Source organism: Tyto alba, unplaced genomic scaffold (assembly GCF_018691265.1).
Source record: "Tyto alba isolate M040663 unplaced genomic scaffold, T.alba_DEE_v4.0 Super-Scaffold_44, whole genome shotgun sequence".
Taxonomy (NCBI): Eukaryota; Metazoa; Chordata; class Aves; order Strigiformes; family Tytonidae; genus Tyto; species Tyto alba.
In genome coordinates this window covers 3,596,939-3,612,568 of record NW_024881320.1, presented here as the reverse complement: position 1 = coordinate 3,612,568, position 15,630 = coordinate 3,596,939, and the positions used below count along the sequence as shown (strand labels likewise).

At 41.0% G+C, this 15,630-nt stretch overlaps 1 protein-coding gene across 1 annotated transcript; it reads right to left on the bottom strand.

The window, feature by feature from the left end:
* Positions 1 to 790: 790 nt before the first annotated feature.
* ANAPC5 (anaphase promoting complex subunit 5) lies at positions 791 to 15,379 on the bottom strand. Its single transcript, XM_033008385.2, has 17 exons — positions 15,135 to 15,379; positions 14,962 to 15,041; positions 14,128 to 14,237; positions 13,505 to 13,700; positions 12,220 to 12,286; positions 10,355 to 10,456; positions 9,000 to 9,190; positions 7,993 to 8,074; positions 7,180 to 7,269; positions 6,057 to 6,238; positions 5,454 to 5,589; positions 5,142 to 5,216; positions 4,247 to 4,368; positions 2,975 to 3,082; positions 2,303 to 2,450; positions 1,534 to 1,696; positions 791 to 1,134 (listed from the first exon to the last, which is right to left on the bottom strand). Exons 1-17 carry the CDS (start codon positions 15,336 to 15,338, stop codon positions 920 to 922), a joined length of 2,271 nt encoding a protein of 756 aa, XP_032864276.1. The 5' UTR covers positions 15,339 to 15,379; the 3' UTR covers positions 791 to 919.
* Between the last annotated feature and the right edge of the window lie 251 nt (positions 15,380 to 15,630).

Here is a 15,630-nt window from a genome sequence, read left to right as displayed (position 1 = left end):
AGTATTTACACTAATGATGTTCAGCTTTTCCATAGTCACAAGGTGAAAGGACTAGCACCCCCATCCCCAAGGTTCACCCACAAAAGGTGTACACTCACAGAAGTGCAACCCCATCTGCCTTGAAATCCCACCCTGCCTCTGAAATGAGATTTTCTTCCAAAATGAGGATCTAATTGTTAGAAGTCAACGGCAGCAGATGGGATATTGAGTTAGTTGTGATCTTCATTTATTCACCCAGGAAACCAGAGCAGGTAAGTTACACGCAGTGCCTAAGGGAGGACACACAGAGTAAAAACATTTCAACTGAGATATGGCTTTCGTTTAGCACTCTTTACTTTTCTCAGCTGCTTTTTGCACAAGGACACATGTAACAACAACGCCAGGACTTTGCACCATTAGACCTCTCCAACTGAATGCTGTTCTCTTCCCCTTCTGCCAGCACCATCTGTTTCTACAGAGTAAACAGCGACTGTAGACAGGTTAAATGCGAGGACATGTTTTAAATGAGACACCCCATTCTATACTGTTTAAATTGAGCACAGAGGAGCCTCGCCTACAGTTTCCACTACTTTTTGTGCCCCGGTGTTCGTAAAGCCAGCACTGATTCTGAAAATGTCACTACTAAGAACAGATATTATTTCATCGTGACTGTGCTACTCCCCTCAGCATGTTTATAATGCAGTCTTTTTTTCCCCCCATTCAGTTCTCATTCTTAATTTCAAGTACAGAAAAAAAGTGAAACGGGTGGAAACCTATGTCTTCCCTTAAGTCATTACAGACAAAGCGCAAGTTTGTTCAACAGAAGACCATGATTTATTGGCAGTTATTTTGAAACACGGATGACTGAATAGAATAAAAAGACATTTGTAAAAAAAAAAAAACCAAACAGGAAAACAAGAAAATCTCATCTTTAAATGCATCACTTGAAGGCATTGATTAAGGGGACACCGTGTGCCGGCAGTTCCTGGTGCAGCTGACGGAACAACATGGCACATTTGTTCCTTTCCTGGGTCTTGCCTAGGGTGTGGAACAGCCGGGCTTGGAAGTAGAGGACGTCTCTGAGCTGCTCTTTGCAGTCCACTTTGGCAAAGTAAGTCTTGGCTTCATTTAGATTCAAGATCGCAGATTCCAAAACTGTGGAAAAAAGGGGGACAGTCATGTTTAAGATAGTATCACAATAACAATTCCAAGCAGTACAGCTCAGTTCTAAGGAGCCCAACTATAAATGCCTCAGCTTTTCAAAACAATTTGTGTCTTAGCAACATGGTCTTTCAGCTCATTTCTGTTATTCAGACTTTACCGCAAAATATGGGTGTGAAAATATGCAGATAAACAAGATTCCATTATAAACACTGGATCTATTGAATAACTCCAAATTAATTTTGCTATCCAATAACTAGGTAAACACACTCTGCTGTATCATTTAAACTTTTTTAACAGTGATCGTGTAAGCAGAACTTCAATTTATACACTGGTTTGCGCTTCTCAACTTCTGAGCATGGTTTCGGTGAGGAGAATTACTCTTCACACTACCTTCAATCTTCTTTTGTGGAGCGTAGGAAGCTGCAGAAGCCACCTGACATTTGGCCACCAAGAACATGGCACAGCCTTTGTCCAGGACAGCTCCGTGGGCCAAAACAGGTTCTATTGCCATGTGCAGAATATTCAGGGCTTGTTCAGGAATGCCAAGGATCAGCTGAAAGAGAAATACTTGCTTGTCTAATACTGGAATCCACGGGTGAGAGCAGCTTCTTCAGAGAAGAACAACATAAGCCACATCTGTTTCTAATAACACAACACACTACAGACAAGGATGTAAATTATTCCCCCCAATCTCCTTTTAAATCTGAACTTATTAGTAGAAACAAGCTACCGTCTGAAATGATTAGGCATGGCTTCTCCTCTGCAGCCAGTGCTGACAACCACATCTCTGCCAGCTCAGAGTAAACATTATAACTCGATTCCATTACAAGAATTATTTTTGATTCAAATGCATGCCAAACTGTGCTACTAGAAAACCAAAATACTAGCAGAAATAATAACAACCAAAGAAATGAAGGCCAGGCCAGTTTATGCTTGCCTGCTTAATTATACACAATAACTACACATCTTACTAACACACATGAAACTCAACTTTTATTAACTTCCTCAAAAGATTTTACATTTAGAATATACTTCTTCAGAATCAATAATTTAATTCCAACAAGGTTATGTTCTTAAATTTCACGGGAGTAAAACCAGTATTCAGATCCCCAGAATAAATATTGCCCTCAAGCCCTGTGAAAACACAAATCAGACATACCTGGGAGAAAGCCAAGTTCAGCACAGTTTCAGAAGCCAAGTACTGTAGACTATATTCTCGAGAGAGGGCAAGAGCCTGCAGCAGGACAGGCAGCGCTATGGTATGACATGAAGATCTCCAGTAGAGCTCTGCTATCGACAGCAGTACACTAACCGAAACAGGGGGAAAGAATTGCAAACGTTTTCTTTTGATGAAAAATGTCCACTTGTTTCCCAAACAATTATTCCATCCATAATGGTATGGATTTTATTATGAGCTACATCACTGCATGTACAATAAACTTCAGTTACACCCTGAAGAGGAGATGCCACTGACATACAAAAGATTAAATAACACTGTAACTACTCTGAAGGTTAGGACAAAGGTACAATTACACACATACATTTCCATATCCTATTTATTTTGGATGCAGTTTCCCTCTTCCGTAAGTTCTTCACAGAACCTTAAGGTAAGTTTTCTACCTTTTAGTTTCCGTATTACAGATAACGAGGTTTCAATTCCACAATATTTTGAGGATTCCTCCATACCATGATTAATAAATGAAATTATTTTGTAATCTCCAAATCCTAGTAGGTAATCTGAAGACTAGTGAAGTCTGAACAGACAAATTGAAACGGCTGATTCTAATCACTGCAAAGTGGCTTTAATAGTCTGAAAGTTAAACATTCTTACCTAATCACCATCTCAGTGTTCTTGATTTTCTGGCAGTGGATCAACAATTTCTGCAAAAGTTTGTGCGCCTCTGACATTTGATTTTGGGCTTTCAGTACAATGGCTTTTCTGCCGTGGTAGAAAGAAGACATCACTGATCGTATTTTTATATTTTAGATACAATTCTGCTCTTCAGAACACAGTAAAATAGGTCTCTATTTTGTGACCTCTGTTTCTTGTAACTGCAGAATGGCATTCTGACAAAGCGTACTCATGTTATACACACCGGCAGGGGGAAAAACAGATATCTCTGATTCCAACTGGACAACTCACAGGGAGAAAGGATTAAACTCATAAATCAGCTTTAGACAGAAAACAGGGATTGCCATAAACAAAGGCTAAGCAGGCAGCAGAAGCGGGAGGGCATGCAAGCTAGAAAGCGTAAGTAATTATCTGTAAGAAACCCAGGTACAAGATAAAGTAGGTAAAATTGGCTTGAGCTACCAAGGATATGGAGCAACAGGGAAAGAGCGAGAACAGGGAAATAAGAAACAAATACACAGCAGTAGGGGATGTGTACAAACACCCTGAGCCCAGACACTGAGCAGAACATTTAAAGATCAGGGAAATCACAAACAGTCCAATTCCAGAAGGACAAGCATCAGGTCCCACAGCTTGAATACCGATCTGCTGGCTTACTGGCATTGGCTGTGTTTGTAGGTGTTTTGCCTCATTGAAAATCAACAAGAAATTGCTTTTAACAGTAAGTTGTTTTTCATACTCACCAAATAATATGTTTTAACCCTACCTATTTCTAACACGACGCTCTCATTTAGAAACTAGAATGCATTAAGGTGAGAGAAAAATCGTACTGTTCCGTTTTGTAGATGTAGAAACCAGGACACAGATGAAGACACTCCAGCTCAGGCCAGGCCTGAGATCCCTAGTTATCTGACATAAAATTCTGCTTTGTGCTTAGATTTCAGTACAGTCACCATGGCAGATTTTGAAGAAGTACTTTGTTTTCTCACAACTGATCTACAGCTCTAGGATAACACCAATTTAAGGAGTGCTATTCCAGTTCTTAGAATGTTCAGAGAAACAACTAGAAATTATCACTGCAGGACATACTTTAATGGAATAAGCACTACAGGTTAGACAACATGACCGTAATTAGTTCTGAAAAGGGAAGAATGTGTAAGCACATGTGACCGCCAGCAATCATTTCGCTAAATTTTTCATTATCTTCATGGGACACACCTGCAAGTGTATGCAGACTCCATGATTTCTTACCTGTATAAGCCTTCAATGCTATTAAGTGCTGTAATTCCTGCTACAAGAGAATCTGCTACATGATATCTGCCATCATTCATGGCTCTCTCGAACTGTATTTTCTGATCAAACAGCATCCAAAGCTAAACAAAGAACATCCAGGAGCAAGTTTTAGAAGTTGTGCCTGTTCATCTTCTAATCCCAAATTAGAACTTACTTTTTACTTTCCCCTGTGGATATTTATGTCTAGACACAACTAACTCCACTGTCCAGTTACTGGATTTACTACATTACTGTCCTCAACGGAAATGCTCAGGTCTGGATTAATGTTTCAATACCAGAGCTCACCTATTTGACTGCATTTTAAGTAAAAAAAAATATTTTATATCATTACTAATGCTTTGAAACAGTAGACTTGTTCTGTAGTGAAAAGAGAAGGACCAAACTATACTTCATGGACTCTTGAACACTTCAATGTAAATACTATCTTATAGACCCACGTTAATGTATTTCCCAGAGTCATACAGAAACCAGCCTATTCTCTTAGTTATTTCTGGATTGTAATATATCAAAGTAAGCAGCACTAATTAAACAGAACTTTGAAGCTCCAAATCACTGCAGAGCTTTAATTCCTGTATGTGCTTATGAAGGAGATGTATATTCCTCTGTCAATGACATTTCTATTTAAACAGCTTTTTCTTAGGAGGCTATGATGAGGTAAATGTCTTGCCAGTCTTAAAACAGAGACATCTTTTTCATGCTTTTGTAGAAAAGTTTATGCCGAACAGCTTCCTGTGAGGTCATGAGCCAAGTGGAATTAGCAAACGTATAGCCTTGAGGAAAGAATTCAGGTGCAACGGAATTCAGATCCTATTGTATAATAGTTACATAATTTACAGGCTAAATTATATTCTACCTGTGCATGCTGACTATTGGGAGGGAATCTTTCCTTTAGGTGTTTCAGTATTTCAGAAGCAGCTGCGAAGTATCCCTGTAACACAGAAACAGCACTCTGATTAATGCACGCTGGGGCATGCACCACTCCCCTTGATTTCAACACTACCTTTGTGGAAACAACTTGCCAAGCAAAAACCCTGCATTTTCTTCACCCCCAACACAGACACTGAAGGCAAAACAAACCACAAGTCAAGGCTTGCCCTCTCTGTCAATAACACCCACACATCCTCTCACCCAAATGAGATTTTGTGCGACTAGCCATAAAACTCACCTGCTCTGCGTGTAGCTCAGCCAGGTGACATAATACTACTGCGAAGGATTCTGTGTTATTCTGCTGAACGCCCACATTCACAGCCTCCAGACTGTTCATGCTCAGCAATGTTTGGGCTTGTTGAAGTGCCATGGTGCTTGTGCAAGAGAAACATCTTTTAGCTTTCAAGCAACAACCAACCACCATTTTTAAGCTATGGTCTTGTTATGACAACAGTCTACATTTTCTGGTAAGCCAGGGGCCTGGGGGAGAATGAAAACCTGTAAAGCAACTGCTGTTCAGGAACTCCGGACTATGCAGGCCCATCAAGTACTACATACCAAAAGCTGCACACAGATGATGAAAATGGAGGCACGGGAACAACTTGTGATCTATTTGCCACTACTAAATGGAAACTCAATCCCTTCTCCAGTGTGAGTTTTAAAGGAACACAAGAGAATGGAAATAACTACACTCAGCCTGTACTGAATCACAGTCTGATTGCTTTATTTTAGTGCACTGGAGAGACACAGTCACTCCTTACACCTATATAAATAACTCAAAATGCATTATGTGCTAACGAGTTCAGTGAGCTAACCCAAGAGTTCAAAAGAAACAAAATACCTGCGGCCGTATAATCTCCAAATGGCAGTCTTCTGTGCTATACTAATATCAATAAGCTCTGACAAGCTGTGTTTCCAGTGCAACAGATCAGAGTCTTTTAAGGCATCCATTAGTTTGTTGGCAGCCTTTCCTGCAAAAGCTCTTTGCTGAACCAAGGACTGTATTCCCAGGGAAGCAAGGTACTGGGAAGAAGAACAAAAAATACCCACAGCATTGAAAGACAATAGAGTACAGGACGCTTGCAAATTACACCCCAGCAAGAGTTCTAAACTAAGAAAAAAAAAATCCCAAAGAGGTGATGTTATTCAGCACAGACAAAGGAACACTGCTTCAGGCATTTCTTTAAATACCCACTTATGCACACCCACACATATGTGAATGCCATTTTGTCAGATGTGAAAGGCAATTTCCACTCCCCCCACACAGAAGTCTTAAAGAGGATGACAGGACTTGTACCTGGATTTCTCAGTGATGAAACAGCTGTGAAAACACAGAGCCTTCCCTCCCCTTCCCCACCAAGAAGCCATGTCTGCTCTTGCCTCCCAACATCAGCAGTTTAATTCCTTTTAGAACAATTCTCTTAAAGAATTTGCAGATCTTGGGGAAGACAGAACTAAACATTAACAGCCAACGGATTCAGGGCACAAAACTATCTAAGGGGAGGGCTGCCTTGCAAGATCTCATAGCTGGGACAGAGCCATACAAGTAAACATGTCTTCAAAGCCCTCCCAGAGGCATCAGCACTGAGTTTCAAGGAAGGCAAAAGCATAAGAATCTCCTTTGAGCACCAGCAGATTGTGCTATGGGCCCAAGGCCAAAATGGTGCATGGGGCCAGGCTAGCAGCTACAGAGAGTCTTTCTGCCTGAAACACAAACAAGTTAGAAGGAAAACCAGTGAGCCTTGCAATAATGCACTGGCATTGAAGCAACTGAACTCTGATTTGTTAATACGAAAAATAAAAATAATAGAAACAGCTAGATTTTGGAATGTTAAAGTAGTTTGTTTAAATTCAGTTATGTATTTTGAACAGACCAGTCACAAAACCCCAAACTCTATCATGCACGCTCTCCTCCACATGTGTTTGTCCTAGAACAAAGTTAAGGATAAAAGAAATGGACTTACCGGCAAACCAAAATGTAAGGATTTGTTTACAGAGTGCTCCAGCAGAACACAGCTATCAAATATCTTCTGCTCCAAGATGTACAACCAGCTCTAGGCAAGGGAAAAAACTTAAAATCTCACTGCAAATAGCTAATGGTTGTGGCACTTTTCCCTTCCTTTTTGCACAAAATGTACACTCACTAGAAATACAAACCACTTTTCAGAATTAACATGATACTAAGGAAACTTCTATTAAATGCTGCACAGCAAATTAGATCAAAAGTGCAGCTAGGCTGAGAAGTTCAGAGTAATGCAAAGAAACCTTGTTATATGTTAACTGTGTAAAGCAGTATCTCAGTAGTTTAATATCACTGATGCCAATTCATTATACCAATAATGCAAATTACAGAACAAAATACAGAGGAATCTAAGTCTTTCCATCCTTTTTGTTTGCTCAAAATAAAGCTGATTACTCTTTAAGAATCCAACAGACAGTAAGAAGGAAGTTTATGAAATACTTTGTCTCTTTAAAACATGTAAGACTAAACTTTGAGTTTAACACTGAGATTTTAGTACTCTAGGATCACAACTCTTGTTTAAGAAAGCAATCCTGTGTTGCGACAAAACCACCCCATGATCTCCCTGCAGTTTGTGGCTCTGGGTGACCCATCTGCCAGAAGCAACGTCACCCTGCTGCTGGACAGTCACATTTAAATTACTGATGCATTTGATGAGATACTATTGTAAGAGTAGTTCTGCACCAGTTCACTGAGGGAAGGCTCAGATAACAGAGACCAAGGTGACTTAACCTCTATTTCAACACAGCTATCTTACCAGGCAGTGCTGCAAGCAAACATGGTCGTTAGACTCCTGTGCAATTCGGATGGCTTCCTGAAGTGCAAGTTCAGCCTGTTGGCTATCAGCAAACAAAAAGGGAGAACATGTTAGTATTCGAACAGTGCTTAAAATACAGCAGGAATATTGATCTAAATTATGCATGTCACACTCAGAAGATAACTCTGATTTAATAGACCGCTGAGAAAGCCTATTTTCCTCCTAGCACTTCAGCAGTATATTCTAGTCTTGAGGATAATGAGCAAGATGGCATTTGCAAGGCACTACAAAAATGCAACAGTAGCCCCTAAATGGACTTTCAAACCCTGCCCATGCCAGCGTGCCAAGGTACTGTTTGAACAGGGGCAACGTTAAGTATCTGTCTGTGTAGAAAATGTTGCTGCTCTCAGTTTTGCAGATGCCCTTGCCATCTCCAGTCCTTTTACATGATGCATCCAGGCAGCCGTCAATAAATGCAAACCATATATGGAGATGGGTAAGCCAGCTTCATCAATAAAGTAACACTCACCTCTGTGGCATTTTAAAACTAAAAATCCTCATATGGCTTTTTTTTTTTTTAAATTATTATTTTTCCAGATCATCAGCTCTATGTTGATTTGAATGTAAACAGAAAATCAACCACACTTTCTTAAGAATGTAGCTGAAAATAGGCATTCATGTCCACTGACCTTTCTGAGGTCATGGAAATGTAGCAATTGAGAACGTAAATACCTAGGAACAGTTGCAACTGGACACAGACAAATGTCAACTCTTATCCTGCTGTAGATGGCTCAGTTATTATGGAAACCAAATAAATGTCAAAATAAACCAAAACAAATTAAGATTCCAAGAAAATTCCAACCCAACCCAACTACAGCTGTTGTCAAGTTAAAGAAAGTCCCTCCTTCTCCTAAACAGATTTTCAGAATGAACAAAGGTCTATCTACCAGCACTTAAGAGATGCAACAAGATGAATATATTGTACCACACAACTAAAATTAACTTACTAATGGCCAAACCGGCAGTGCAGTGCAGCTAGATTCAGAGCAGCATATCTCAGACTCCGACCGTAACCTTCATCCCCGTTGCTTTTGCTTTCTGCTCCAGTGAGTATTAAGCGGTCAAAATAATGAAGGAGGCTGTGTGTTGAACTGAAGACATCTTGCACTCTGAGACAATTTAAGTAGCTTAAATAATGCTAAAAATGGAAGCAAAATCAGCTTTAACTATACAGAACTATTAAAACAAAGTTTTTGTTTACAATTACTATGTATCTTCTTACTGAGAAAGGTTGCCTAACAAGTGCTACCCTTAAATACCAGGAAAGTGCTTGATCAAAAGTTGCAGCGATACAGATAATACCTGTGCAGAATTTCTGTAAATCCTGGATAAAATTGGTTGTTTTCCCTAACAGGATCTTCCAAATGGTGTCCTATAGGCCAAGATCTGGCCGTCAGAACTATCCCACCCAGTCTGAGACCTCTACGTTGGCACAATCCCTGTATTTATGTGCTAAGTGAGAGTGGGAAGGGGGGCATGACTCCCACTGTGTCTGCACTGAGGAAGATACTCAGAAGAACAAGCACTGCTTCCAAATGCTGTGCAGATAAAAATGAGATGCTAAAACTATGTATTTTCTTCCTGGCATTGAGACCTGGGCAGGACAACCCTTTATGTCAGACAAACAGGACATTTGGGAGTTGTGAAGTCCAGCCCCTGCTATTGCAGCCCTTTCAAGGACATGTCCCCAAAATGGGAGCAAGGAAAATCCTGTCTGCCTCAGCTCAGGGCTACTAGGAGGGAGAGTTAGAAAGTAAGGCAGGAAGGAGTGGACTGGGAACTCATGGAACTTGCTTAAGAATAAGCTGTCGAGGAACAAGGCAAATGCTCACAGCACAGGTCTGGAACCAACTCTCAATATGAGTCATCTATTGCTTTCAGTATAAATTGCTATTAAGCACCAAAAATAAAGTGAACATCAGTAAGCAAAATCAAGAGATATTGCACTTAGTACTGATTTTCAAACTATGGGTGTATGAGGCCTGAAATTTCTTCAAAAATGTGTGTAAAAAGAAGTAAGTTTTAGATTTAGTTCACCAAGAACTCACTCACATAGTCCCACCAAAAATTAAGAGGATTATATCTGTGCATAAAGCTAGACATGTGGTTAAGTACTTAGCTTAATTAAGGTTTCTGTACCTTCAGGAGTTTCAGTCTGAGTTACTAAACATTTACATGCAACTTGCTCACATTTTTATCATCTGCTTATATTTCAATACAGAATCAATTAGTCCCAAATAATCCCATCCTAGAGATAAGAAGTCCCTTTACAACCATTTTGGATGAAGAGAAAGATACTTACTGCTTCAGCAAAATCTGGATTAAATTTTAACAAGTTGTTCAATTCCTTCTGTAAAGATGCTGGAGTAAGAGCCTTTGTTTCATCATTCTTCAATAAAGAAGCCTGGAATCAAAATTGAAAAGTAAAAATAAGATAAGTAACTCAGACTGCAGGGTTACAATATATTTTGATACGTGCTTGTCAGTTTGTTATCTGCTTGGAGAGAACTTTAAAGTAGATTTTGTAACAGCTCTGTCTACTATGATGTTGAAACATCAGTGGCAGTTTTATTCTATACTATGTTATAGCATTCACTTTACAGAGATCAGAGAGACCAAGTAAAATAAAAGCTTATTTGAAGGACTGTTTAAAGGTACTTAGAGAATTCTGTTTAAGTTTCTCTTTGAAGAACTAGTACAACTGATCGCTCACTAGAATTACATGTATCTTCTCACACACACACACACACACAAAAGCAGGAAACTAAAAGTAAATCCATAGTTTGCTTCAGGAAGTAGTTCAATTAATAAAAAATTGCAATAATATTGTTACTAGAATAAGCATTACTAAATATTGAATAATAAAAAGACTTAAAATTTCAGAACCCTCTTAAATGTCCCAATTCCTCCATAATACTCTAATTAGGAGGGAAAAAAACCCCAAACATATACACACCAGTAACAGATACACTAATAAACCACACCAGCTAAAAAACACAGAATAACAGAATGTACCGCAGTTAAAACCCACACCTTGCACCAGAGCACTGCAGCCTGCCTTGTCTTCTCATTAAACCCTATTTCTAACGCTCCTCCTGGATAAGGGGCCCCCTCTTCTGCATGTGTGTAGGGAGGCTGAAGTGCCAGTAACCAGAACAGGGACCACAGGTCAGACAGGCCCGTGTGTCTGTGGTGCCAGCAGCCAGAGCAAGCAAGAGTATGTGTGTCAGTGGGTGAGCGCTGGTGAATATCCAGCCAGACTGGGCAGAAAGTCGGATAAGCAGCTAAAGAGCCAAGTACTGAAACAGCAATAAGACTGGGCCAGATATGTTTCTCTGAACAAGACAATTGGAGGAAGTCCAGGCCAACCAGGAGGTCCCGCGCCAACTGACAGAGACTGGGGGGCCTTTGGGTCAACTGAGAGATGCATCTGTATGTGTGTTGTGTCTTTCTGCTGGAGGCAACTGCAGACAAAACAATCCAAGGGCCAGTTACTTGATAAACTGAGATTATTAGCCCAGTTACTGGTGGAAGAGAGAGAGTGCGCACGCATGTGAGAGCATACGTGTGTATGTATTTCACACCCTTCATTCTCATCAGGCAGAGAGGGGAACAGGATAACAGTCAGGATGAGGATGCTCAGCCTCAACACTGGTTGCACCAGGAGCCATGGAGCTGCAGGAACCTTGCTATGATTAGGCTACTGGATTCAACAACCCCTAACAGTAAAGAACCTAATGGGACTGAGAAGTTACTTTAAACTTTTTAAATGTATATGACAAATCATGTATTATACATGTTTTATTTTTTTTAGCAAGCTATTATAAACATGCAGTGCATTTATTGACGTTTGTGCTCGTGTGTATTTCTGCTCCATTTTGTATTTACCAGCTGGAATAATCAACAAAACTGCACATTTCACAGGCATCAAATCCAAGGCAAGCAGTCAGAATGAAGTGGCCCTCTCAGAATCCAATATCATTGTATGGTGTACATATCTAGATAAAACACTTTTAGCCCTAAGTGCTCATACTAAGCAACTACATGCAAGATATCAATAGATCTTTAAGAGATCTAAGAAAACACCATGTCTACCATTGTGGATAAAATTGAAGGTGAAATTCATGTTATGGAACATTTACTCGACTTTATTCAGAATTAACGTACCTGCTGAGAAAGGAAATACTCTGCTTGTTTCTGGGAAAGAGGCCCACTGCAAGATATCTCTTCTTCCCTGATAAAAAGCACTCTGGTTAGAAACAAGGGCAATGAAATAGAATACAAGGAAATACATTTTATCAGACACTCCACTTTTGCTTTATAAAATGTTAGGAAATAATACAGATCAAAGCATGAAAGGAAACTAAGAGAATAAACTTAACAAAGAATAAAATCTACTACATCAAAATTAGCAATCCAAATTATTTCATACAGTTTAGTTGTAATCTTCAACCTGCAGAGACGGTAGTCAATATGAATGTTACCCTAAATACACAAGAAAACACAAAGAAAAAGAGCAAATAGCAGATTTGGGGGTTTAAATTTCTGGTTTTCCTTTCTTCTGAAGATAGGCACAATGAAATGAACTGGCACTTTGGCCACATACATCACTTCAGAAAACAGCTGTTCTGTGAGAGCAGACAGAAGTTTATTCCATGGAAAGGCAGCAACTACAGCATATAGCCAGACTCCGAAAGCCCTTAACTGACTAATGCTGTAGCAGACCATGAAGAAGCAGAAGTCTATATAAAGACAGTTTAGAAAGTACATTTTAAATACACGGATACACAAAATGCTTTTAGGATCATTCTTGCAGTGGAACACCTCTTTAGCAGGTGAAAGTCTCAATATTTGTTTCTCACTTTTGATGTAAATAGACAGGAGTGCTTTTATTTTGAGAAGGGCAAAAAGATAAACCAAAAACATTAAGCTTAACTTTTCCTTAGCGAGCAATCTTTCCTTGTTCGAAGAAAAAGTGACCTCTCCAACAGCTTGAGCACATCACACACTAGCACAGCCAGAGAAGTCATTCAGCAGCGGGCTGTACAGAGGGGAACTGTGGGCAGCATCCGGCCTTTAGCCTACGCTTCCCTCCGTGATCATGAGAACCGCGTTCTGCCATCTTCTATGAGACGCTGAGCAGAACTGCTGCCATTACAAACGTTACCACATGGTGGCACCAAGGAAACGGAGAGGCTGCCCAGCTCCGCCAGCGTGCATGAAGCTTTCAAAAATACACGAGATTACAGTACACTACATGTCAGTATTGCAGATGAAGCTGTTAGTGATAAGACATGCACAGGTCCCAAATGACCATTCATGGAGTTTTGAAAGTTTAACAGCAGTAGCATCTTGAGATAGATAAAGCTTAAGTTTACTCTGATGTGTATATAAGTAATCTGAAATAAGACTAATTCTCTTAAGAAGAAAGACTTTAATATTAATACATCACCTTAAGGGTACATCAAGTTCTTCTTTCTCCATTTTCCCCTCCAGTTCCTCTGTATTTGTCAGTTCCATATCACTCTCATCAATTCCATTTTTCTTCTCATCATTTTGAAAGTACTGCTGAAGTGCAGTGTAAAGTTTATAGACTTGACTAAAAGAAAGCTTATTGTATGCCAAGATCATATGGCGCAGAAACAGACCTGCAAAGGAAAACATCCCTCATGACAACTGTGAAGTTGCTGTTTCAGAGAGGAGACTAGAAATCATAACAACCAGAAGCTTAAATAGCATTATTTAATTTTGCTTCAGTGTCCCATCTCAGCCTACTCATTGATACAACTCAATTTTGCAGGCTGTAAATCTGGTATAATTAATACTAATGGTGGCAAATAATTAATACCAGTGGCAAATCTCACAGACTACCTGATCACAGAAAAATTGTTAAGATCAGTGAGAACTGCAGAATATGCAAAATTCCTGGTTATTAGGAGGCATCTGAGCAAGAGAAAAAATCATATTATGCAATCTTTGTACTTCCCCGAAAAGAAAATCAAAGCTGTATCCTGAGTGAATTAGATCAACGATAGCTATCACATCAAGTATACCTTATGGATAACAATTAGTTACCTACTACACTTGTTTTATGAACTTCTGGCTCCGTCCCTGTAAATGAATCTGAAAGGTCATCAAAAAATTGTTCCATATCTTTCAACTCTCCTTCTGCCATAAGTTTTAACCTAAACAGGGAAAGAAAAACCACATTTTTAAAAAGCGTAATAATAATATTCATCAAATAAAATATTCTTTTATTTCAGGTATGGATGAGTAAACACAAAAAGAACCAAGTGGCAGCTCACTCAGTAGGCTCAGAAAGTTTATATACTCATGAGTCAAATAAAAGCGTATTAAATATTAACAATAAGCCAAATAATAATCAGGTTTGGGTGTTGTGTTTTTTTTTTTTTCCCTCCTTTTTAAACACTTCTTTTAATAAAGCAAACCATTAGAAAACTGTTATTCTTTTAACAAAACAATTTGGAACCCAAAGTAGACTGATTTTTAAAAACTGTTGCTGTTAGCGAGTTAGCCGAAACAGATCTTTTGTATCACAGAAACTTTAAAACAGATGGCTTTGATATCTGCTTATGTTTAGGAGAACTGAGAAAACTGTAGAAGTGCATTTCTGCTCCGAACGTATTTTAAGCTTTACGTTTACACACTTCATAGCTGCCGATAACCCAGACCGTGCATGCAGCAGCTTCAGCATTTTGCACATCAGTAGTGGTCGTGGTAGCAATGTTTTCACGGTTCCAACACAAAATACAGAAACTACGGGATCAGCCGAGCAAGGCGGGCAGCTCCTGAGCCCCCAGCAGCGGGGAAGCCACCTCCCCCCGGTCGCAGCGACCCGGCTGAAGGGTTTTCTGAGGGCGGGAGGGGCGGCGCGGTCCCGGCGCCCACCTGATGTGCACGGAGCTGGCCAGGTGCGGGCAGGACTCCTCGATGGCCTTGCGCAGTCGCGACAGCGGCATGTCAGGGCCCTGGGGAGGAGAGCGACACGTCGCGACAGGCCACAAGGCAAAGCGAGCCCCTTGGGATCGCCCTCCCCTCCATCCCTCCCCCTCAGGCCCGACCTGCAGCAGCGGCAGCAGCAGCCGGTTGAGCCGCCGCCGCTCCAACAGGCCGAGCTGCGCGCCGGCGCGGCCCAGCTCGCTCAGGAGCACCAGCAGCGCCATCTTGTAGGGGGTCACCCAGTCCTTGATGCCGAAGACGTTGGCGTGCACCACGCCGTTCGTCATCATCGGGTTAAAGTAGAGACTTTCATGCACGCTCGCCATGGCGGGCCCCGGCGGCTGCCGCCCCGTCGCCCGGGAAACCGGGCTCGGCTGCCAGCCAATCGCCGCCGCCAGTTGCCATCACGCGGGCCGCGCCGCGGCCAATCAGAAGGCGGGTGCGTGCGCCGCCACAGAGGGGCCGGCTGGCGGCTCGGGTCCCGGAGAGACGTTCCGGGGAGAAAAGGATCCGTGCTGCTCCCCTACGCCGTGACCCTCGTGAGGGCGTGGGGACCCCCGCGGCCCTTCCCTTCGTGGATGTGCCACAGCCCTCGGGGGAAGGCGTGACAGCCGCCGC